We start from the raw sequence: 26,872 nt of genomic DNA on the forward strand, positions 1-26,872 counted from the left end.
CATTGGTATTGCCAGGCAACCCTTGCCAGGCAACCCCTGCCATTTCCAAATACATGAACGTCTTAACTTCTGTGATAGGCTTTGAAGAACAGGCTGCATCACATCAATGCGCTTCAAGGTAAGGTACTAGGTCGAAAGAGCCCACCTCAAAATATGTTTAGGATCTCCACCTTAAGTGTAGGTCTATGGGAAAAAGTAATACATCATGTTATTACTCATTATTACTTAAAGTAATACATCTCCTCGACAAGCCACATGATTTTAGGTATCACTCATGTCGGACAAATTCATTAAAACATTAATACTACACACTTGTACAGCAGCCTTAACTCCCTTGCACTTAAAGAGCTTCAGGCACTGAGTGTGTGTATAAACTGGCAGTCTTGTCATTAGAAAGAATGACAGATGTGTCACCTCCATGTGAATAAAGAAGAGACGTCTGTGTGCTCTGCTAATCCACACGCTCTGCATTAATCAGTAATGAGCAGATCCACAATCTCACTCTACAAACAATTAAAGCCCATCCTCTCCACTCAAGAGCCAGTCAATTGTGCCAGATGGTTGGCCATTAACCCATATACTTAAATATTAGCCTTTCGAAAGCATGTGGACGGCAAGTCAAAAATTTGGATTATATCAAGTGTATTAGATTGAAATAGAAAAATTAAATTCAATTTCTCCCAGCATGCACTGCACATTTTAGGTGTCTCACTAATTGGACACAACAACTTCAGTTCATAGCGTACTACTAAGAAGTGAGATATTGCACATGTGCCGTGCAAGAAGGCCTGCCATCAGGAATTGTGCTACAAAAGTTTTAATGAGAAAGTGTCTCCTTAAAATTTGATGTAGTAATTACATAAAATTTTATAAGATGCTCATAGCTGTTCTGTTTTGCCAATCTAGTCTCAGCTGACAAAAAAAAAAAAAACAATTCTGTCATCATTTACTCACCCTTGAGTAGTTTAAATCTCTATGACTTTCTTTCCTCCACGGAGCACAGAAGATGATGTTGAGCAGAATGTTCAAGCTGTTCTTTACCATACAATGAAGCTAACTGGAAGCTGTCAAGCACTAGTCAAGTACCATAAAAGTGTTTAACACAACTTGCGTGCTTTGTTGCAAATTTTATGAATCAATTGGATAACAAATAAGATTGAAGTTCTCCTTCAGAAAAATAAAAAAACACTTTTTCCTGACACACAAAACTTGTGTTTTGATTTTGTATATGAAACCAGAATATGAATCTAGAAATGTATTTTTCTTCTTCTTCTTGGAGCTTGAATGATCCAGTCATGTATAAACAAAGAACCTCAGGCATCCCGCTAAACATTTCCTTGTATGCTCCACAGAAGAAAGAGTTTAACAATGGTGACAAGATTTAAATTCATTATCATAACTACATGTATCCCTTCCCTATAAAAGGTCAAAAATTTCAGTCGGCTCAATTAACTTATGTGAATATTTTGACACTGTCACTTTAGTTGAACAAATAAATATTTAGATTTTTGAGATCAAAAATCTTAAACAGTGTTAAATCTCAAAACAGACCACAGAAAACAGTTATATAACTAAAGTCTGATTGAAGGAGCATCAGTGGAACATTAATAGTAACTACATTAGTGAAGCTATGCATCTACAGTCTTGCCAAATAATGAACTATATTTCTTGGAAGAAAGAGGTTTATGTTTTCTGTAATTATTAATAATAATGAATATACTTATTTATTGCACATTAGTGTCTTAAACAAAATGCCGGCAACAACATAAAGGATTATGTTACAAGAGGCCATTGCATTGATTTTATCATGGCCTCTTATGGTTGAAGTACACTTTAATAAATGCCTGCAAACAAATTCTTTTGATTCTGACTTTTAACCTTTCATTCCTCCAGTGACAAAAACCCTTCCAGTAAACTACACACAGAAACGCACTAACAACAGTAACTTTGATAATGTTATCAAAACAGCATCATGTGCTTCTTGGTGTGGAATTACTAGCTTCACTGGAATCCACAAGAGCAGCTTTAAAACCCATTCTTTCAGCTATCGCATTGTATCGCATGACCTACTGTATGCCTTTCTTAACTGTCATCACTCAAAGGGGTTATCTAGGTTACAAAACCCACAAAACTGGAAGTAAATCAAAGAATGTGACAACTGCACACAACACAATATCTTGGTTTATTAAAGGTGTGACGTTGAGTTTTTCAAACACAGGCCCAATTGAGAATGGCTCTCAGACCTCAAAGGTAATGCTTCAGGATTCAAAAGGCTCACCAAGACAAATGACACGTTGGCGTGACAAGTTTTTCTGTTCAGACTGAAACAGAAAATGCTGCATGTACAAACACAATCACAGCCAACCACATACGTATTTGGTATTTAATATACAGATACCAAGCGTGACATGACAGGAACAGCGGCCAAGCAACCGACAGAATGTCTCGACACGTCAGACTGAGTTACGACAGAACGTAAGGTTTAATAAAGATCAGATCTAAGCTCAAACCAATTAATTGATGAAAAACAACAGTGACCTTCCTGTGGTGTTCGGATCATTCTAACCCAAAGTCAATTTTTGAACTGCTTCAAATAGTGGTTTAACTGAGTATTTTGTGATTTTTGCGAATATTTTTCATTTAGGGTCACAAATGTAACATTTTTGTTATGACTCTCGTGTTGGTGCCCACGAACATTGGTTTCCATGAAATTTTCCAAAAATCTACATTTTGAAAAACTGCTAAGAATAGGGTAATGTGTGTGTGTGTGTGTGTGTGTGTGTGTGTGAAATTTAAGGCTCAATGTTTACTCAATTTAAGAAAGCAAGGAAATTCTATCCAGTTGAGTTTCATAGTGAAGAAAATGTGTCAAAGGTTGTTTTTGGTTGTTAGGTTTAGTTTTAGTTTTTTTTGGATCTCAATTACTAGACTGTTGCAGCAAAGTACTGTGAGAAACTAATTTTACTCTCCCAGGAGAACCAGACATACTAAGGCAGCGGAAGCACAAACCACAATAAATACTACTTACACCAAGTACAAATAATGTTAAATACTATTTATACTGGTAGTTATTTGCACCATAGTGTGCAAGAAAAAAATCAGACAAATTCTCATATATCCTATATTTTCTGTCTCTGACAAAATCTACTACCTACAATAAAGGGTTTTTGTTTTTGCATGAATCTTTATTGTCTTTAATGGTGTTCATTTTTCACAAATCGCTTGGAAATCAATGTGGGTCAATTTGACAAAGGTTGCACCCAGTTTTTGAACAAAAGACGATTAATAAAACCTAATAAACCTTTAATAAACTTTGACAAGGATTTCAGATGATTCAAAGGTCTATAAAACCATTTCTAACAACCTCATGATATATCAAATTTATATAATCAGCTCTTACCTCCAGCACTGGTCCAGCACCCAGAATGATCTGCTCAACTCCGCTAGCAAAGCCTTTCTGACTTAGAGCCGTGAGATGGTGGATCAGGAAGTTGGTGCTTTGAGTCTTGCCAGATCCACTCTCCCCAGAAATAACAATGCATTGATTCTGCTTACTCTGCAGCATAGCATGGTAGGCCACGTCCGCCACCGCATAGATATGCGGCTCCAGCTTTCCCAGCTGGTGATTATCGTACATCTTGACAAACTTGGGGTTATAGATAGGGAGGAACTTGAAGGGGTTGATGACTATGAGGATGCTGCCCACATAGGTGTAGATCTTCTCCTGCTTGAAGCGATTGCGCAGGTTGTCCAGCAGAGTCTTTTCGTTGAGATCCGGCAGGTTACAAAGGTCATCAAAGTCTTTCGGTAAGGGCTGCGGCAGGAAGCCCCGCTCCACCATGCGCCGCCGCTCTTCCGTGACCTGCAGCCACATCTGCAAGTTGCCATAGTGGATGGAGCCATCAAGGTTTTTCTCTCGCAGCAGGAATCGGTAGTCCTCGCTGCTGAAGCGGTTCTCCAAGGCCATGCGAGGCCACAGCATCATGCGCTGGACGGGACAGTCGGTGGGGTTGAGGATCCATTCTTCCCCTCCGAACTCCTTCACTTCTGCCAGGACGTAGCATTTTGTCCGATCTAGCTTGAGCCGATCAATGACTTGCTCGATGACCTCTGCAGCTGAAGTGATCTTACGGGCGGTGATGGGGCAGTAGATGGTGCCCTCAGCGATGACCCCTGGGTAGATGCGCAGGGTGAACTCAGAGTCCTCAAAGCGTCGTCTCCCGCCAACATCATGAACACTCATATTGGAGCAGAAGTTTCCATTAGCACTCACTGTACATCCTTCAAACGGGCCAGGTACTTCAAGACATTACAACTGTCAGAGAAACAGAGAAAAAAATGAAAAAATAACTATTAATGTTCAGCTGGGTTTTTAAATGGCTGATACCAATATCTACAGAGCAATGTGGATGATATCTGAATCAGATTTACATATTATAAGAGACTCAACAATATTTTTTAAAAGTTGTTGAACAGTATTTGTACACAATATTTACTCATAAAAAATCTACTACAAAATTGTTGCTATTCACTAACAAAGCTGTCACTACACATTGAAACTAACACTGCTGTAAAAAACGTTAATCAAGTCTGCAAAGTTATCAGCTGATCTCAAAATATTGCCCAATTAATCTGTCTGGGCTTCATCTCCCAAAAGCATTGTAAGCCTAATGACAGGTGGAACAATGAAACTGAAACACTTGCCAATATAATGTCAGAGGATTTTTGCCTATATATGCGTAGCCTGGTGGCCATTCTTCACTGATTTCACATTGCATCAGGAAGAGCAGATTGTGAAGGTTGAATTAACAGAGCAATAGCAAAGCTCTACAAAAAATACTAGAATCCTCACAAATTAATGAGAGACATATGAGATCAGAAGAGACCAAATTGTAGGTATGTCTCGCTGCCGCACCTGTGACCAGGACAGCAAGTCTTTGTGGTGTATCCGGAGCCGTGGTATTCAGGGTAATGTCAGCGGGTGGATCAGTCACGTTTTGTGCTGCAATATCATACCATTCCCTATTGTGCTATCAAACCATTCTGGAGGACCATGCGCACTCAATAGTTCAAATATTATGATAATGATAATGCATCAATATACACAGCAAGAGGGGTTTGAAAAACATGAAAGTGAAGGTGAACATCTCCCATGGCCTGCACATTCACCAGATCTGAATATTATTGAACCAGTTTGGGGTGTCTTAGACGAGCGAGTCAGCGTCACGCAGTGATCTGGCGACCGTTCTGCAAGAGGAATGGCTCAAAAACACTCAGCTCAGGAAGAATGAATGAAGAAAGAATGCTCCGTCTACATCATAGTAATAAATTACTGTGGTAAAAATAAGTTGTTTCAGTTTCATTGACCAACCCCTGTAGACGCCCTTGGCACTTTGCTTATGGGAAATGTAGAATTATCTATCAAAAGCAAATATATCACTGATGCAATAATAATAATAATAATAATAAAAGAAATTACACAAGCTACAAGTTTAATTTCTAAAGATGCATGATATATATGTAACCATACTTGTATTGCACACTATTAGCATTTGAGAAAGACCAAAAATCAGTTTAACAAATATTTACTTTTTTTTTTTTTTTTTTACAGATATTCATAATTTTCTTATTTTTAAGTTATATTTTTCTACTTAATCAGTTAGGTTTTAAAAAAAATGCCAAATTATACATAACAGCGTTTCAGGCATATTTAGCAATTTTCATAACAGCGCTTTATTCTGAAGTGAGAAACACAGATTATAAAACAACTTTGCATCACTAGTATGCATGCAGTCTTTTTTTAATCTTCCTTCAAACCCGCTATGAATTTGCAGACATTGCAAAACATACATTTTTGTCCGAATTTCGGTATATTCTGTATCCATGGACATTTTCTCTTTTAGCAAGAGCTAACTGATTAAGTCAGTGATTAAAAGTAAAACAAACAAACTTAAAATTTTAAATGATTACCGTATTTTTCGGACTATAAGTCGCACCTGAGTATAAGCCGCATCAGTCCAAAAATAGGTCATGATGAGGAAAAAAACATATATAAGTCGCACTGGACTATAAGTCGCATTTATTTAGAGCCAAGAACCAAAAGAAAACATTACCGTCTTTAGCCGCGAGAGGGCGCTCTATGTTTTCAGTGTAGACTACAGGAGCACTGAGCAGCATAGAGCGCCCTCTCGCGGCTGTAGACGGTAAAGTTTTCTCTTGGTTCATTTCTCTTGGTTCATGTCAAATTAATTTTGATAAGTCGCACCTGACTATAAGTCGCAGGACCAGCCAAACTATGAAAAAAAGTGCGACTTATAGTCCGGAAAATAAGGTAGCTACAGTTTTTAATGATCAAAACTAGGGGTGTGCACGGATAGTCGAACATTCGAATATTCGTTCTGCTCTAATTATTCGATAAATAAAAATGATATTCGAATTTTGCAAAAAAAACAAGTTCACAATAAAACCTAATTTGGTCACGTTCTGTGATTCTCCACGGCATATTTGAAGATGTATGCTAGCAAAAAATAATTAATGCTTGAATAAGGGGCTTCCATTATGAGCACGCATACCTCCCGCCTACATTGGAAATAACGAACTTGAGCGCACAAAAGACACGATATGTGAACGGCCCCTAAAAACTGCGGTCTTCTACAGTACTTCAAATATGCCGTAGAGAATCACAAAAAGTGACCGAATTCAAGAACATTGTTGAGGCATCTCTCAAGCAACGAATAAACACTGCTAACTTGGAGAATGCAGTGAAAACTCCTCTTCTCGTCTGCCCTAGATCCTCGGCACAAACATCTCAGGTTTCTCGATGAAAACATAAGAGAAGTAAGAAAAAAAAACTTTTTTGAACATTATCAGATCATTTCCCTTGATGTGAGTGGTGCGGATGCAGCCGCCATCATCAACGATAAAGCGGATGCAATGCCCACTCGTCGGAGAAGGCTGAGCCAGTTCTTCAGCGATGATTACAGAGAGTCCAGCCGAGACGAGTGGGAACAGTTCTTGCTGGAGCCATGTATTCCACCAGATGAGGATCCTTTTCAGTGGTGAAACGAAAACACGAAGCGCTTCACAAAACTTATTCGCTTAGCACACTTATTTGTTATTTGTGTGTCCCGGCAACGTCTGTGCCGTCAGAGCGCGTTTTCTCCGCAGCCGGCCTTATTGTTAACAGACTAAGAAGCCGACTTTCCCCCGATCATGTTTACATGCCAGTGTTTCTTAACAAGAACATGTAAAACAATAGAAAAAAAGAAAAAAAGATTTGCTGACAGTTTAAATGTTTCAAAGTTAAGTGTAGGCTACGTTCTACAATAGCCTAATCGCTGCAGGCTGCTTTACGTTTTTTCTTTGTTCACTTTTTTTTTCACTTTTTATTTTGCTTTTAATCTGTACTTTTGTTTGTTTGCACGCATTGTTAAAGGTTTTCAGCTACAAAACACGATGTGTAATGTTCAAGCTTATTGTGTGTAAGCTTGTTCAAAATGACGGAAACAATAAATGTTGCTGAAAAATAACGTCTGTCTCATTAAACTTTATTTAAATAAACGAATATTCGAATATTCGTTTTTTGTGAGCTCAAATATTCGAATGATATTTGCCCATCCCTAATCAAAACAGACTGATTTAGGAGTTACCATCAAGAATGGGCAGATCTGTGCATCAACACACACTGGTTCACTATCTGCTCTCAACAGAGCACAGAAATTCAGCCGGCTGCCAAAATCACCAGCTGCCACCTTCTCTAACAGACACAATAACTTGATTCACAACTATCCACTTAATAATGCCTGAACAGTCTCCAAGGGTTACTATTCATTACTGAAGCACTGTGTACACTGACACAAAATAAAAACATGGTAATTGCATCGTTAAATTGCTATAAACGTTACATAAATGTCAATGTTTAACATAAAATATCTGACTTGGTTATAATGCCCAACAAACAAGTTAATTTCCTGAAATAACACCCACAGACCTGCATTTGTTTGAAGCCAACACCTGATCCCCTGGACAAAACAAATCAAGCCTTTACCTATAGTCTTCATTCAATCTGACGTGTTATTTCAGCTGAGAGCACAGGCTATCTTTGAAACAACAACTCAAACACTAACAGCCTACGGTGTTTCAATACAGGAGCCCGTTCAGGAGCAGGGCTTTATTTATTTGTGCTTGTGAGGTCAATGTGGCTCCTGTCTGCTGGTCCCCGTCTCTCATCAGGAGCCAATGAGCCTCCCTCTTGTGTGACTGAGACTGATATCTGGAGTCCAGCCAGCGCTCTCAGGTGCAGAGACAGGTCTCACTGAGGTCTCTGTTCAGTCCTCTATAGTAACGTTACTGCTATAGCAGACAATCTGTGTTGGATGAGCAATGGGCTTGTATTTAGACATCAGGATTGTTTTAGGGCTGAACTGCAGTCCAAGACTTGTTCAAGTAGAATTTTTGGATACCGTTTGAGGAAAAATAGCTGTTGAGGAAACGGAGAGCAGAGAGTTTTATGGCAAAACTAACAGCTCATTCTATAGCTGGTTTCCAATACACTGGTTATGTTTAGAAATACTAGCATACAGCTTTTGGTGTATTGTACAGTTCACAGCATACCATTTTAACCGCAAGTGAAAAGCATGCAAGATGCAAACAATAATATTTTACACTGTTGTCACATAACCTCAAGAAGTGTGCAGTCATCCAGCAAATAAATTCTATCACTGGACATTTCTAATCTAAATTTTTGAGCTGTTAAAAGCGATTGAAGTTTAGTTTTGGGCTTTTTTAAATGGGTAAAAATGAAGATACCAAAGTAAAAGTTTCTTCATATTTAATTAAAATAATACTTAGATGTTGAATATTTATTGAGTTACAGGCAAAAAACTAACAAAAAACATTTTTGTGTTAGTCGCAGTTGCTTTGATAGAGGGAAGCAAGATACATTTCTAGTTTTTTTTTGTTCTTCAGACCTCCTTCTTTAAAAGAAACAGCTCTGACCCACATTTGGTTTTTGACCACTGAAAATGTGTGCAATTTTACAACTTAATTTACTTATGGGCCACACTGAGACACTCATCTCTGAAACTAAATCACATTGAGTTAAAGGCATACAAACTTTAGAAAAAAAGTGCTTTTTCACATATTGAATGGTCACTATTAACATATGATGCAACAAGGATTGCTAAAATCAACTGATTCTACTAACAGACCTACCAATCTTTCAAAAACATAAAATGATGATGCTGCCATCACTCTTTCCAGAGTATTTTTAATTTAATTTTACATTGACAGAATTAACATATTTAAATCTAATATTTTAATAACATCTTGTGCATAGTGTGCATACTGCATTGTGTCATATATATATAGTGAATTTTATATTATTCATTATTATTATTACTATATAATAACAATAATTAACGGATGTGTCAAACATTAAACTACATCAAACACTACATCCTACTTTCTGATTTCTGGCTTTCAACACAGCATTAAAATGAACATGCATGCACAAACACTAATGCCCAGATCGGTGAAGGCTGTAATGCCTAACCAGATTGCATAAAGAGCCATAAGGAGAGTATTAGAGGTGCACTTTGCTGAGCTCTCCAAGGATTTGGGGACCTCACAGCAGAGCAGATGGTCAGCACACTACTTAAAGGATAGCAACAGATTTAGAGGAAGATTCTGCTCCCAGGTCCATGTTGCTCAATCAACTAATGGTTACAGGATGAGGACATCAGGAACTTCACACTTCACAAACTTGATCTAGTCAAAAAGGAACCACATACTTAAGAAATTCCAAGAAAGGAGAGGATACGCTTGTTTTCCCAAACAACACACAGGTTAGGTCACATAGTAGACGTACCAGACATTTTGAGGCTGACAAACTGGGCTAAGATGTTCTATAATCTTCCCTTCAATATCAGCAGGGCATTCTTGAACAAAACAACTTGATGCGGACCATGAAAGTTTCAGCATGTGATCAAGAGTGTGAATCTCTCAGCAGGAATTTGCACTCCTTTGTAACCAATCTCTATCACATGTGAAACACTGAGGACTTTTTGAAGCATGTCCTTGAGAATGCATGAGAAGTGTTGTCATGGACGGTGGATGAGTGTGGCTGGGAAAACTGGAGGCTTCTGGGACACAAACATTAATAAGAATATAATGAGAATCAATAATTAGAATAGTAAAACAGTAAATAAAAAAATGACTTTTGATGATAACTTTTAAAGCCATGTGCTATGCGGCTGTTAAAGAACAATTTTACAGTATGCTTCTGTTGAAGCCAACAGCCTGAATTATTTCAACATTTTTCATACAATCATTTTCAAACTGCATTACCCATAATTCTTCAAAGAAATATCTATTAATCAGACAAATGAAACAAAGTAAATTACTGCAAAACTCTAAACTCTAACCACTTAGGAAATATTTGTCTATTACATGCATCTTTTTGCAATAAATGTATAATATTTTTGCTTCTACAGTACACACACAATTAAATCAACAGTTTAATATTTATCCATATCATATATGTCATTCAAAGTGCTTCATGGGATTGTAGTTCTTTCCCTCACTAAAACTGTAAACAACCTTTGTCTTTTTTGCCCAATTTTTCAAACACCTCGTAGCTGGCTGGTTTGATTCACTCTTAAACGAAGACTTTTTAAAATCCTTATGCGAATTTGAATAGGAAAAACTCTTCTGGAACCAAGGCTGCTGAAGAAGTGGCGAGCACTGTTGCACTATTACTAACAAAGAAAAAAACAAAAGCGGAATATGAGCTGGAGACTATATCCTAAGATATACAAAAAGTTATTTCTGTGTGGGCTTAGTTATGACCTACTGTTCTGTGCGGTGAACCTAGAAGAAACTCTAAACCATCCTCCACGACCAGCTCAGTGACTCATTTGCTGGACACTTGGAGACAGAGCTCCATTCAAACAGCACTGCCATGTCTATTGCAGTGCAAGTCAATTAGTCAGACAGACCCTTTGTTCCAAAACTTAACACTGCTTGAGATCTTTTGCAGGGTAACAGTTCCTGGAGCAGCTATCCCTGATTATGGAGGCAAGAATGTCTGTATACAATAAGAGCATATGATCTCAGCACTGGCCGATCCACAGAAAGCATTGAGCCCGAAGTATGTATGAAGTTGAAAAAGGGACTAATGAGGCATGGAGGACCAAGTGTTCGTGCCTGAACATACAAGCTTACGTTCTGCTGCATTTACAAGAAGTCACTGTAAGAGTCAATAATGTTCTGAGAGAGCAGGAAAGAGGAAATCACACTTTTAAACATACAAAAACATCACTGGGACAAACCCTCAAAAATGCAGTGGACCAACATTCATAATCTCAGTATGTTCACTGCCTCTGGGCTTGGGTTTATTATTGCTGGTAATAGGCAAAGATATAATGTTGCAAAACAAACATGTTTCAAAGTAAAGGAAGGGACTGTTTCATAGGCCTACAGCCAAAAATAAAGGCACAAGGGAAAATATGCTGAACAGAAAGTGAGGGAAAACATCCATTACTTTTGAGAAGCTCTTACACAACATCCAAGACATATATACAACCTAGAAGTCATCCAGCTGAAGCACTCTTTAAAAGAATTGTTAAGATACATTTCAAAGAATGTACTGAAATATTAATAATATAAGCGTGATCAGGGTAAAAAATTTTTAAAAATCATTGGGGTATAACCTTACCCCTCTCGATGTCCGTACTTATCATCATGTCACAGAGTTCTGCAACAATGACCTATTTCTGTAGTTACCTTGACAAAAATGTTGAATTTTTCTGAAGCCTAAATACAATCTCCAGAAGTTAAACAAAGGCTTTAAACTAACTACACCATGGCCCCATTACTCCAACATTACCACCATTAATCTTCTGACAACTCTTCCAGTCTTTTCTCTGAAAGTTTGAGTTCGAACAGTTTTCAAGAGTGTGATAATAAACACTGCAAGGCTGTGAAAGCTGACAAGTGAGTAGATGAGTTTTCCTGTTTAGCTTGAGGTTTAATGTCCCTGACAACCTCGGTAGTCCAATGTACCCACTTTTCAGCAAGTTAATTTTGCAAGACAAGAAAAAGCTTTAAAAATAATAATAACAAAAAATCCTAATGGTGTATTACTGATGTATTTTCACCAAAAACCTGTTCAAAAAACCCACTGACTTCAGGACAGAACCGGAAGTGCTAACTCATGCAAACTCATTTGTGGGTTTTGGCCTTTCAGTAAACACATTTATTATTTTCAGCTATTTAATTAACTCAAACCCTATTCTTGTTTCTGTAGGTTAAGAAAAAAATAACTGTTTATAGTGCCATCTTCTTAACTGTATGCAACAAAATAGTTCAAAAGTATTGTGCAACAGAAGGAAGAAAAAAATTCAAGGAATAATGGTTTAAATTTCAGTTAGTTCATCACACAGCTATTGTTTTCCAGTAGAAGACTCCTAACAGTGCACTACTTTTATGATGCTTGGATCTGTGGCCACCATCACTTTCACTGTATGTAAAAGAGCAGCCTGGACATTTTCATAAATAACTCCTTTTGAAGGTCTGAGGATCATACTGCAGTTTATATGTGTATATAACCTTGCAGGACTTAAGAACATGACAGAATTTTTATGCTGGAGAGATTTTTTACTTTTCTAACAGTGGTGATGCAAGAAACTCATTAAAATACCAATTAAAAAACATGATTATACCGATCAGTAACAATAGAGGGCCGTGCAGAGGCACAGGATGAGAGGCTCTACAATAGAAGAGGAGACTCGGATCATGCAGGGTCTGTGTGGGAAAGAACCAGGTGAGGGCAGTGAGGCACAGACTGTCTTAGAGATAAAGGAGGACTGCAGGATGAGATAATTACACAGATAATGAGCCGATGGCAGCTGGCCCTTTGATTTATGACAGGGGTAGAGGGGTAAAAGAGGCCTGGGAGGGCATACCAGTTCAGGCACCAACTCGCCCCATGGACATACTCCACTCACAAATGTCTGTGTAATTACAGGCCAGGTCTGCAGTCTAACAGCCACTCATGTTCAGAGATGAGAGCCTGGGCTACTTGCAGATCTCGCCTACAGCTAGCCACACTAAGAGGCGGCAATGACCTTGTCTAGACAATTTCTAAGAAGCATGTATCCTATTTGCTGTCATAGACAGCTAGTTGTGTGAAATGATTGTGGTCATCTCACTCTGATTTTAAACAGACTTGAAAGAATATATATATCACCCTTTTGACAATCAGTGATAGACATTAGGGCTGTGCTACATGGACAAAAAAAACCTATCACGATTTTTTTATCAATTTTGTGATTTCGATTTTTAATCACGATTTTGACACACACAGGAATGCTTTACAGTCATAAATGCATTCAGTATAAATTTGAAACATATTTCCAAAAGAAAACCAATGAGAGCTATCAAAAAGTTGTAACATGTCTCTAGAACAGACTCAAGTCAAAATAATCACTAAGTAAAGATGTCAAAGAAAATCTAGACATATGGCAAAAAATTATAATAAAACAAAATAAAACCTGTGTTTCTTTTGCCATGCATTGGTCATAAAGCTCACTGTAGTGGTGCCTCAGGTGTTATATGTTTTGCCCAATATATTTATTGCCCAAGGTTCACACGTACTCCGTCTGCAGTGCGTATACAGTAAGTTATGTGTACGTGGTTCAGAAGCAACAACGAGAGCGCATTATTGAAATGCGAAAGCACATTAAAATAATGCACGAGCACGAATCTATCCGTTCGCACGCAGATTTCCTTTGCTCTGTTAACAAAACCAGATGCGATTGCTCAGATCATAGACTGTATAAGGCTCAGATACACGCTGCCTTACAACGTGTCTCCTCTCGCTCAACCTGTGTCCTGTGCACTCACAACTCTCTCTGTGCTCATGCGCAAGATATTAAATCTTTTAGCACATTTCTATTTATAACCTTTTCTGTTCTCATCTTTTTACCGCGTGCAGTGTGAACGTTCTGATCCGTTAACATGGGCTCGAAAAAAAAAAAGGCTACGCATCACAGACAGAGTGTGTGAACCTGGAGTTAGGCATATGCCCAGTCTGCTCTGATCTCGCACTCCACTAAGGTGCGCTGCATCCTGATTGGTTCAGATAACATACTGCGGGAGGTCGGGGCAGTGGAAAATCGTGCAATAAAGCAATTTAGAAATCGCGCACACTCAAATCGCGATTTTATTTCGATTAAATCGCACAGCCCTAATAGACATCTCAATATAAAGAGCTAATTAAAATGATTACAATATTCATAATGTTTCTTAAAGGTACAGGTTTGTAGGACCTGCCACGAGAGGGCACACTACCAAAACAATAACAATCGCTTGGTTTGATGACGCTAAGAAAAAGCGTGGAATGATGGGATTTGTTGTCTTCTACCCAACCGCTGACGGCCATCAATCAGACGGAAAGATAAATCATGGATTTAACGAATGCAAAGACGCAATCAGACTATGGATCAGACGCGTCCTCGCGATGCGTCTCCTCTTGTCCCAAACTCTTCTTGGGTCATTTGGTTGGCCCGTACACTTACATTTACGGGAGCTGTCCCTGTCGACAGAACCAGCGGCAGACGGTAAGCAGTAATTATGTTCCATAAATAAGTAACACAATCCTCCATAAAACGAGCAAGAAGTAGTAAATAAGGAACTGCTTGAAGCAAGCTAGTGTTTTGCTGGACGCTAGATACTACTTCTGCATTTGTCCACGACACTGTTGTCATGTGGTTTCTACGTCAGTAAAGGCAGTTACAAGTAGTTAAAAACATTAGAGATATTGTTAGTAATGAGCTGGACAAAATATATAACACTAGCCTAGTGGTTTTAGGATATTTTACTGCAAATATATTACAAATTGTACCTTTAATGTCATTCCCATTTAAACAAGCATCTGACTTTTTACGTTTCCTTAAATTCAGGCATAAAAATACTTAAATATACACTACCAGTCAAAGGTTCTGAGTAATTAAGATTTAGACTTTTAGGCTCACCAAGTCTTCATTCAAGTGCTGTAACATACAGCCAAGTATGGCGACCCATACTCAGAAATCGTGCTCTGCATTTAACCAATCCAAAGTGCACACACACAGCAGTGAACACACAGCGGAGCAGATGGCAGCCATTTATGTTAGGAGTCAAACTCTCTAACCATTAGGCCACGACTTCCCCTTTTTCATTTAATCAAAAATACAGTAGAGACAGCAATACTGTTACAAACTATAAAATAACTATCTTCTTTTCTAAAATACACTTTAAAATGGAATTTATTCCTGAGATGGCAAAGCTTCTGAATTCCCTTCAGTTTTCAGTACTACATGATCCTTCAGAAGTCATTCTTTCAATCAACCAAATTCAGCTTTTGTTTTAATTTTATTATAATTTGGGCTGGGTGATATATCGCATGCGATGTTCATGCGCATCTCGTCAGTAAGTTGGTTCCGTGATTAGCGGTAAATCTCCATCACCTGCTTTCAGATGGAGCAGCATTTAATAGACCGAGCCGTAGTTCATTGACAAGCTACACCATATCGCGTTTATTATCAAAAACGATTCATCTGCGATATCGCATGCGATATATATCGCCCAGCCCTAATTATAATACCATTTCACAATATAATAACTGTTTCTATTGTATAAAATAAATGCAGCCTTGATGAGCATAAGAGACTTCTTAATTATGTCACACTTTTGACCTGTAGTATACAGTTATAGCTATATCAAACTCAATTAACCCAGATGACACTAAAGAAGGCAGGGCAGTTGAACTGATAAGCATCCGAGTGAAATAAAGAACACTGTAACCTGCCTACATGGTCTTATTTGTGTTCATAAGCTACAGATACAATATTTCCGCAGGCCTCCAGGCAAAGGATCATTAATTAAGGGGAACTAGAAATTTCCTGAGCTGATAGTGAAAAACAAGATACATTTCCGCATACTATGCATAACACTTTATGTTTGGACCAGAATTATTATTTTTTTTACCTTTCACATCAGTGGTCAAATCTGGTTTGGATGAGCTGGATGTTTATCTCAAAACCCTGTTTCAGATTGTGAAGATGATACGCAAAGTTTGTTTATGGCAATCAAGATTTTGGGGAGTTTTGTTGTGAATTCCAAAAGCTCTCATGAAAAGCAGTTAAGCAGAAATTCAGGATCTTGCCCAGAGCTGCTGGTGTCCTGAAAGTAGATAAGCCTTTATTTTCCACAGATGGAGCAATGGATAATGATCCAAACATCACATAAAAATTCCTCTGCAGGTTTAAGGTGGTTATTTTTAAAGTTAGACATTTGACTGGATTTGATTATGAGCATTTACAAAAGATTATATTTTTAAGAATATTTTAGCTGGTTTTTTCTATGCAATTAAAGTCAATGGAGTCCAAAAGAACTGGTAAGAAAAAAATAACCGAGCTTTCATTTTTGGGTGAACTATGCTTTTAAAGTCAATTGAAACTAAGAATGCATAATAAAAATCAGTACAATATTGGTATTTGGCCGAAACAAATTAATCTTTTGTAGAGGTTTAATATGTCATTGTGCTCGTTTCATTTTTTTTTTTTCACTTCTATTTGCCATCATCTAGTACAAATTTTTTTTGTCGTAATTAAAAAAAAAAAAAATCTTTATTGTTTCAGAACTCAAGCATATATGAAACCGATCCAAGCAGAAGTCACAAATTAGATAAACTATATGCAACAGATGCCATGAAAACTGCCCACCTAAGTCATTTTTTAAATAAAACTAGTTTTAATACAACTTGCATTTGCTAATAAATATAGATGTGTGTAAACTGCAAAATGTATTTATGAGTATGTGTGTGAATAAAACGACTCCCTGCAGGTATTTAAAAAGTCTTAAAATATCTAGTATGACAAACACCTTAATCATTTTAATCAAGTTTAGATTGGGGTCAGAAAACCAATGGCTATGATTTTATTAAATAAATTTGAGCGCTGAAAGTTTCAACGTCAAAACATGGCGTGTTGCAGATTCAAGAGGTTTGTGCTTTCAGAGCAGTTCACAATCAATAAACATGATTAATTTGTAACGTTGTAGATGGCCGTAACAGATTGCACTTCATCTTTTTGATTGAGCAGCCAGCAATAGTAAAGCAACAGACATTTCAAAAGAAGAGTCTCTCTGTATATTAGGCTTGTTTATAATTAAAAGTCCTGCATCACGGATAAATTTTTTTCTGCTTTTTACCTGGTTAATATTGCTATTTTGGATACACGATAAACTGTATCTAGCGTTTAATTCAATGTTAACTTGTAGGTTCTGTCTGGGCTGCCTATTGCTTATTGCATATAGTGTCAAATTTGTTTCATCACACTGATTAATTTTTCTCCTCTGATGTTAAGTGCATCATGTGCAAGAGTGTGATATGAGACCTTAAGTAAAAGGGCAGCTTTTTAGTGAATCATGATTTATTTTGGCATATTTATCAAACAAAGCTACCACAACTGGCTTCACAATCGCGCAAGTTGTCTGGACTTTAATAAAACATTCATGATGCTATTTTGTCCCGGTGCTCCACACAATGTGAGCTTGGTAAATGTTGAAAAAAATACTTTTTTTTTTTGGAAGAGCCATCTCTAACTGCCCAGCATATTGTGTCGACGGGGAGTGTAAAGCTACTCCATGTGGACGGGTGTCAAAGCTGTTGAGGAGGATGACAGTAAACTGAGTGTTCAAAGCACAGACAGACAATCCCTCCTCTCCCACTCTGACACAATTTCCTGTGTTGGCTTGTGGCATTTCACTCTAGAGACCTTATCTACAAGAGCCACTCTTCAGAGAGAGCCAGCAACACACAGCCTGTTTAAAAAGAGAGATTCCCTCCCATTTCCCCTCACTGCTGCATCACAGCAGTAAATCTGCATGCCACACTCTTCAGTTTCCTGTCTGCTCGTCCCTCCCTGTCCTTTACTTTCCCTCTCTCTCGCTGGACACATGAGGATAGGGCTGCTGATCAGAGGACTGTCATTTCCTGAAATCTCTTCAAAGAGAAAGTAGGACTACTTCACCATTCACAATCTTCTACACTACAAGTATGTACTTCACTAGTGATGAGAAACTACATACTGAGAATTATTTCAAAATCATTCAAAAAAAATGTACCAATCTCAAACCAATGGTAGTGTATAAAGTACTAGGTATATAAATATACATACATACATATACATATATATGTATAAAACCACATACTATATAAGCGTCAGTAAGCTGACAGTCTGATCACGGCCATTTTACTGGTTTAATCGGGATAATCGTCCCCAAAACACTAATCATACTAAAGAAGAGATGCCTGAGATTACATTCATAATAAGAAAACAGTGTATTTCATTGCAGCGAGAGTGTAAGGCAACGCGTTATGACCGCAGTTCAGCCGCGGCTGACTGAATAGACCGTCCATTAAAGCGTCAGTAAGCTGACAGTCTGATCACGGCCATTTTACTGTTTTAATCGGGATAATCGTCCCCAAAACACCAATCATACTAAAGAAGAGATGCCTGAGATTACATTCATAATAAGAAAACAGTGTATTTCATTGCAGCGAGAGTGTAAGGCAACGCGTTATAACCGCAGTTCAGCCGCGGCTGACTGAATAGACCGTCCAGCAAAGCGTCAGTAAGCTGACAGTCTGATCACGGCCATTTTACTGTTTTAATCGGGATAATCGTCCCCAAAACACCAATCATACTAAAGAAGAGATGCCTGAGATTACATTCATAATAAGAAAACAGTGTATTTCATTGCAGCGAGAGTGTAAGGCAACGCGTTATAACCGCAGTTCAGCCGCGGCTGACTGAATAGACCGTCCAGCAAAGCGTCAGTAAGCTGACAGTCTGATCACGGCCATTTTACTGTTTTAATCGGGATAATCGTCCCCAAAACACCAATCATACTAAAGAAGAGATGCCTGAGATTACATTCATAATAAGAAAACAGTGTATTTCATTGCAGCGAGAGTGTAAGGCAACGCGTTATAACCGCAGTTCAGCCGCGGCTGACTGAATAGACCGTCCAGCAAAGCGTCAGTAAGCTGACAGTCTGATCACGGCCATTTTACTGTTTTAATCGGGATAATCGTCCCCAAAACACCAATCATACTAAAGAAGAGATGCCTGAGATTACATTCATAATAAGAAAACAGTGTATTTCATTGCAGCGAGAGTGTAAGGCAACGCGTTATAACCGCAGTTCAGCCGCGGCTGACTGAATAGACCGTCCAGCAAAGCGTCAGTAAGCTGACAGTCTGATCACGGCCATTTTACTGTTTTAATCGGGATAATCGTCCCCAAAACACCAATCATACTAAAGAAGAGATGCCTGAGATTACATTCATAATAAGAAAACAGTGTATTTCATTGCAGCGAGAGTGTAAGGCAACGCGTTATAACCGCAGTTCAGCCGCGGCTGACTGAATAGACCGTCCAGCAAAGCGTCATTAAGCTGACAGTCTGATCACGGCCATTTTACTGTTTCAATTGGGATAAATTGTCTAAAACACCAATCATGCAAAAGAACAAAAACATATCAACAGATGCATAATAAATGAGCTAGAGAGGGTGGAACACAAAACACAAAAACAGCCAAAAATCAATGGTTTCTAAAACTTGCCAAAGGCAGACTGGCAGACAACTAGCCAGCCACTGACAGGTCACGTGACATGCCAGCATCAGACTGGCAGCTGCCAGCCACCCACTGACAGGTCACGTGACATGCCAGTGGCGGCTCCTGCCAGCCAGTTGAAGATTGAACCCCTACTGCACATATACACACGGAAGCATTTGAAAGCGGTGTCTATCAGCGAATCCATCTATGAGAGGATATATTAGGGATCCACTGATAGACTTGGCTTCCAAATGCTTCCGTGTGAATCTGTGGAAGCGCTCAGTGGAGAGCATGAAGTGATGATCACTGTAGCTAATCACAGACATGTCTGTAGGGCGTGAGAACACAATTAAAGCATTAAAGCCCAAAGTAAGTTTCGAGCTTAGATGTAAAAATAAAAGAGATGACACTCTTCTAATAGATACATTCTGACAGATAAATCGATATTGTTTACATAAAATATTCCATAATAAAAACAGCTGTGGCAGACAACAAAGGGACTGTGGGCAAATCGCATACCTCTCATTACAATACTAAGACTAATTGTAATCGTGCATACTAATTAGGATAGGCAGAATGTGAATTTGGACACTTTCCAGGACTGAGAGAAAGGGAGGAAGAGATGTAGATGGTAAAAAGGGTTGGGAGGATTCCAGAATCTGTCTCTAGTCATTCCGCAGCCTGCTGGGGAGTCACAGTCTCCTATTCCGCAGACAGACAGGAGGGATGACATCACCATCCCAGCACAGACTGAGCCTCTGGATTTGCAAAGCAAATGCATGACAGGCCTTCTCAGACCGTTACAAACCACTATGAGAAGTATCTGGAAGGATATACCTGCCCCTGCTGTTCTCTCATCCACTCAAGGATTAAAACCATAGGAAAACTGCTTTTCACCAAGGAATATCCTCAGTCAACAAGACAGGGAACTTCCATGCGTTATATAACAAGCAGGTTGATTCTGTCACTTGACAATTGACAATTGTGTAGGGTAAATGAAGCCAAAATGAAACACATTGAAGCTGTTTTACCACAGTCAGGAAGCCAACACTGGAATATTTATGTTAGAACGACAAGCACTTCAACAAATGTGATCCTGGACCACAAAACCAGTCTTAAGTCGCTGGGGTATATTTGTAGCAATAACCAAAAAACATTGTATTGGCCAAAATTATCGATTTTACTTTTATGCCAAAAAGCATTAGGATATTATGTTACGTAAAGATCAAGGTCCATGAAGCGATTCTGTAAATTTCCTACCTAAAATCTATCAAAACTAAATTTTTGATAAGCAATATGCATTGCTAAGAATTCATTTGGACAACTTCAAAGGTGATTTTCTCAGTATTTAGATTTTTTTTTTTTTTGCACCCTCAGATTCCAGATTTTCAAACAGTTGTATCTCGGTCAAATATTGTTCGATCCTAACAAACCATACATCAATGGAAAGCTTGGTCACAACGGTCACAAATCAGACCCCACAAAACTCAGATCACGCTTGTATCAACCTGAAGAAATTCAGAGTGAGCTGGAGCAGGAAATATGCAAGTATTTAAGCCAAAAACTGCAGAGAAACAGCATGTCCTTCAGTGTGTGTCAACATTTGGACACAAGACTATCAACATTGTTTAAAAAAAAATAGTTTAGGATAAGAAAACAATGGGTTAAGGTTGGAGTCATTTGACAGTTGAGACCAGTTTTGGGAGAAATGCATGTTACAAAATAGGATTACGGTTTCAAAGTGGCAAGTAAAGAAAAAAAAAATTTCTATCAAAAACCAAAAGATTTTTTTTTCCTCTCCCCAGACTAGTTATGCCTGCTTTTCTATTAGATTTATTTTTTTGTTTGTTTGTTTTTTTCATAGTGGTATCACTAGTTATTCTTTGTGAGAATATACTAAAAAGCTTCTATAAAAAGTAGCACAGTAATACAAGTAATTTTCTTAGGAGTAACACAATGATGGAACATAGTAACATTCTCCAACATTGGACATTTGGTTCAAACTCTATCCTACCAGGAGCAAAAAAGCTACAAAGCCACACATTCATAACATATTTCAATATTTAACATACAACATGGAAAATTTTTCAGACCAATGAGCTTTCAATCAGCGCAACAAAAAAGAAAACCAAGAGGTCAGTTGTTGGGGCACAAGTTTGGTCATGGTCATAGTTGGTTAGAAAATGAAGGAGATCAAATGTCTTGCTTGTGGCTTGATCAGATTAGGAGACTATGTAAAGCAACACATGTGTACATGACAACTGTGTATCATTTTTCATCCATTGTCCACCAAAATAATAATGTGATCTTAAGCACACTTAGATCACAAGGGTTTACCAGCAAAATCTCAATACTGAAACCTTGATATGTCTATTTATCAAGCCAGTGAAAATCCCTGCGGGGTGCACAAAGAGATGCAGGGAAATGCATAATTACTATCGATCAGGCTCTGAATCAGAAATGAGGACTGTGAGTAAACATTAAGTACAGTGCATTTAGATAGGCCTGTGATAGGAGCAACAGATGGCAAACAATCATGTTGAACCGACACTAGTGCAACCGACTTCATTCAAGCTACACAGGAGGGAAATGAATCAGGAACATAGAGGGTGGTCTGGATTAGGGCTGCACGATGTGTCGTTTAAGCATCGATATCGCGATGTAAGAATCCACGATAGTCACATCATAGGATGTGCGATGTAGGCTGTCGTAGTTGATCCGTTATTCATTAACTGTACGGGGCAGCTGCTCCCCGGCCCATTAATTGCACAGCAATTTTTTAATTTTACGTCTTGTCAGTTTAACAGGGCAGAGAAAGAGAGAGAGAGAGCGCGCGAGAGAGCGTGAGAGAGAGAGAGCGCGAGAGAGAGAGAGAGATAGAGCGAGCGAGCGAGCCCCGGCCGCACACTCACCGTCTTCAAACAACATGAGTGCTGTCTTGCTCTCTCTCCCTCGTGCATATTAATCAATTGACACGATGGTGTCGATGTTTAAATCATTTAAAACAAGAATGTAAGTGTGCTCACCCCATTTTTGTTTGTAAGAAAAAATTTGATTCGATTTCATATCGCAATATATATCGCAGAAAAATAAAATATCGCAATGTAATTTTTTCCCAATATCGTGCAGCCCCAGTCTGGATAGTCTTTTGCAATGATAATTTGTGGAAACCTTCACCAAGGAGTGAAGGAGTCATATCACAGCACTATAACTCATGGTCTGAGAAATGATTCATAAGTTCAACAAGTTGACTTACACTATGACTTTCATATACATCAGTGTTTCTGATCTACAGACTACACCTCAATTCACATTATTGATTTATTGCATTAATTTTTTTTACTGACCCAGAAATACAAAATTGCCAAAATGCAAAAAATTTACACAAAAAAGAATATCATCAAAAAGTTGATTTCACTAATTCCATTCAAAAAGTGAAACTTGTATATTATATTCATTCATTACACACAGACTGATATATTTCAAATGTTTATTTCTTTAATTTTGATGATTATAACTGACAAGTAAGGAAAATCCCAAATTCAGTATCTCAGAAGATTAGAATATTACTTAAGACCAATACAAAGAAAGGATTTTTAGAAATTTTGGCCAACTGAAAAGTATGAACATGAAAAGTATGAGCATGTACAGCACTCAATATTTAGTTTGGGCTCCTTTTGCCTGAATTACTGCAGCAACACGGCGTGGCGTGGAGTCGATCAGTCTGTGGCACTGCTCAGGTGTTATGAGAGCCCAGGTTGCTCTGATAGTGGCCTTCAGCTCTTCTGCATTGTTGGGTCTGGCATATCGCATCTTCCTCCTCACAATACCCCATAGATTTTCTCAGGTCAGGCGAGTTTGCTGGCCAATTAAGAACAGGGATATCATGGTCCTTAAACCAGGTACTGGTAGCTTTGGCACTGTGTGCAGGTGCCAAGTCCTGTTGGAAAATGAAATCTGCATCTCCATAAAGCTGGTCAGCAGCAGGAAGCATGAAGTGCTCTAAAACTTCCTGGTATAAGGCTGTGTTGACCTTGGACCTCAGAAAACACAGTGGACCAACACCAGCAGATGACATGGCACCCCAAACCATCACTGACTGTGGAAACTTTACACTGGACCTCAAGCAACGTGGACTGTGTGCCTCTCCTCTCTTCCTCCAGACTCTGGGACCCTGATTTCCAAAGGAAATGCTAAATTTACTTTCATCAGAGAACATAACTTTGGACCACTCAGCAGCAGTCCAGTCCTTTCTGAAGTGAGATGCTTCTGACGCTGTCTGTTGTTCAAGAGTGGCTTGACACAAGGAATGTGACAGCTGAAACCCATGTCTTGCATACGTCTGTGCTAGGGCTGTCAGGCCATCCTTAAAAATATTCTTGTTTGCCGTAACCCGACCGACCCTGTCAATTTAGCACCGACTCAATTTTTTATTTTTTTTTTGCTTTCAGTCCGACTGACTTGCCGATTGTAAATTTGCGTTAAGACAGACCAATTATTTTTTTACTCTTCAAACAACTAATACAAAAGCAATAAAATACTATTAATTATATTTAAGTATTGCAAATATATAAATTGCCTTGGCCTAAAACAAATGAAGGCTATCTTCTTTAATAAAAATAAAACCCGTGACGTCATCTGTGTTTACACGGATGTCACACTGTGTCCTGTGCATTCGCTTTGTCTCAGACTCTCACTCACTGTCAGAGTCAACGGTCCGCGCTTGGTAATGATGGCTGCGGCTGCAGTAAACTAAATGTTCGCGGTCACTGTTCAAAGTCATACGGGTTCGGGCACCATAATACATCTAAAACATTAATTAAAACAGCTCGACACCGCTTTAACTTGGCACAAAGTTCTGGAAAAACTGTGCCCAGATCTTTTCCCATCCCTTCTCCTCTCTAGTCTAAAACCGTGACCGTGTCGACTGTCACTTTATGTTCGAAAATCTATTGCACGAATCAAGCACGAATCAACCAACACAAGTTTCGAAAACGAAAATAAGAAAATGATTTTAACGACCTTTTCTCGGAGCGCGTCCAGGTTTTTTTTTTTTTTTTTGAACAGGCGTCACAGCAACTGCAGCTTCGGACAAACACGCATAACAGCAAATAATACTTCTGCACAATGTTTCTCTTTTTACAACAGAAATGTGAATTAAGCCGGTATTCAGTCTCATACAGTTTCGGGCTTGAATCGCCTAGGGCTGTCAAAATAGTTGAAAAAACTAAATTCAAATTTTTTACTTAAATATGATCAAAATTCGAATTGTATTCGAATTTTAAATGCATAATTTCAGTTAGGGTGAAGAAAAGCTTTTTGCTTCTCTTCTGAGGCTCAAGATAGCGCATCGAGCAAAATATTACTGCATGTTTATTCAAAGCATTAGAATAAATGACTGTGAAAAAAACATAATATTTAAAATAATGTTTATGAACCAATTATTATTAATTAAGTTGCTTAAAGAACTATAAACAAAACAGCATCATGTATGCATGCATTGTTAAATAAATAAAAAGGGCGGAAAACCAGTCACACAGGATATTTTTCATTTAAAAACATGAGATGCGCGAAATATGCGTTCTGTGTGAACGGCTTGGTTTCAGTTTTGATGTAAACAAGATCTTCTCCACATTGATTTTTTTTTTTTTTTAAGTGGCTTCAACTGGATAGGCTAACATAACCTTATAATGCAATGACACCTATATTGTCATCACATCTCGTGCGCGTACACGAGGTGAAAGATGAGAAAGCAGATACTCGTGTCGAGCTCGTCCGCCTTTGAAAGTTGTGTAGGCACAGCTGTGCGCGCGGCGAGATGGAATGGAACACGTACCGGGGCTCATAAGGCAGCTTCCTTAATGCACACCTACAATTCATATGCGCATTCGAATGTGGATTTTTATTTTAAATTCGACAAATATTCGAAAAAATATATTTTTTGATAGCCTAAGAAAATCGCCTATGCGATTTTTTTTGTTGTTGTTGACATTTCTAATCGTAAACACAGCCATGTTGAAGCCTGCAGTAAATGTTTTGCATTATGGCAGTCCACTCTGCTTATTGTTTTTCGAAAATTTGTCATTTTGCACGTAACTTCACGCCAATAAATCATCAGAAATATTGGTCTTTACCAATATATTGAATCTTTACATTCCTCCTGCCTGTTGTCCGTGGATTTACCTATATTTGGTGTTATTTGCCGTATAAAACTTTAGACATGCAAAATCGATTTTACAATCGATTTAATGAACACTCGTCACTCAAATCAAACAGGATTTTTTTCACAAAAGTGACAAGCCAAGAAAGCAAAGTAAATGTTCTCTTATTTGTAGGTTGCATTGACACGTAAAACAGTACCTCATTTTTTTATCACCTGAAATTCATGCAATAAACATGTTTTTGACAAAGATTTAAATTTGTTTGTGGTCTATATAGCCTGCATCAAAATGAGGTTTGCAATGATGCGCCTGAAGGCACGGCTTGAAGATCCAGTCAGTGACGTCACAATATGCTAATTTGTTTACATTCATACCGACGTCATCACCATCACAAAAATTTACTTTTTTTTTTTTACATTGAAACTTGACAAAAAAATATAGACCGACCTACCGACCCTTTTTTTTTAAATTACTGTGACTGCAAACCAAAATATTTTTAAGGATGGCCTCACTTTTAGTTCGAAAATCTATTGCACAATCGATCGGACCAACCATAAAAAGTTTCGAAAATGAAAATAGGGAATCGATTTTAACCAAATATGTACACTATTAATTTTAAAATAATTAAACATTTAAAAAATATAGATGTAACAAAACTCATAACCAAGCAGAAAAAGAAAATAAAGAATTCCGAGAGTGCACTATGCGTTGCGAAAGCTAGACAGAAAATACCAGCAATTTTACGCGCCTATAAGACCCAGTGACGGGGAAAGCGACCTTTTATGCTGCGTTCACACCAAATGCGAATAGAGCGTCTGGCACGAATAATTTCAATGATAAATCAATGTAAAGACGCGTTTACATGCGTCTGGAGGTCTCGCAGAGCGGTAGACCCGAATTCGCCTCATTCGCGCATCTAGTTACAGGAGATTCTGAGTTATGAAAAGGACCATTGCAAGCTTACAGCGACCGGCTTTTGTGGTGGAAAATTGGCAGTAATACCCCCACCTTGAGCAGCTGTACCTGAGTGTCCATGGGACATCAGT

General features: G+C 38.3%; 1 protein-coding gene across 7 annotated transcripts in view; it reads right to left on the bottom strand.

The window, feature by feature from the left end:
* Window positions 1-26,872, bottom strand: part of LOC132109967 (unconventional myosin-IXAa-like) — a 136,842-nt gene that overhangs the window by 88,787 nt on the left and 21,183 nt on the right. For all 7 annotated transcript variants that reach the window (XM_059516493.1, XM_059516485.1, XM_059516477.1 and 4 more), the window contains exon 2: window positions 3,401-4,315. In XM_059516493.1, coding sequence (XP_059372476.1) covers window positions 3,401-4,243 — 843 coding nt within the window. In that variant the 5' untranslated portion in view covers window positions 4,244-4,315. The remainder of the gene's footprint in view (window positions 1-3,400; window positions 4,316-26,872) is intronic.

Source organism: Carassius carassius, chromosome 2 (assembly GCF_963082965.1).
Source record: "Carassius carassius chromosome 2, fCarCar2.1, whole genome shotgun sequence".
NCBI lineage: Eukaryota > Metazoa > Chordata > Actinopteri > Cypriniformes > Cyprinidae > Carassius > Carassius carassius.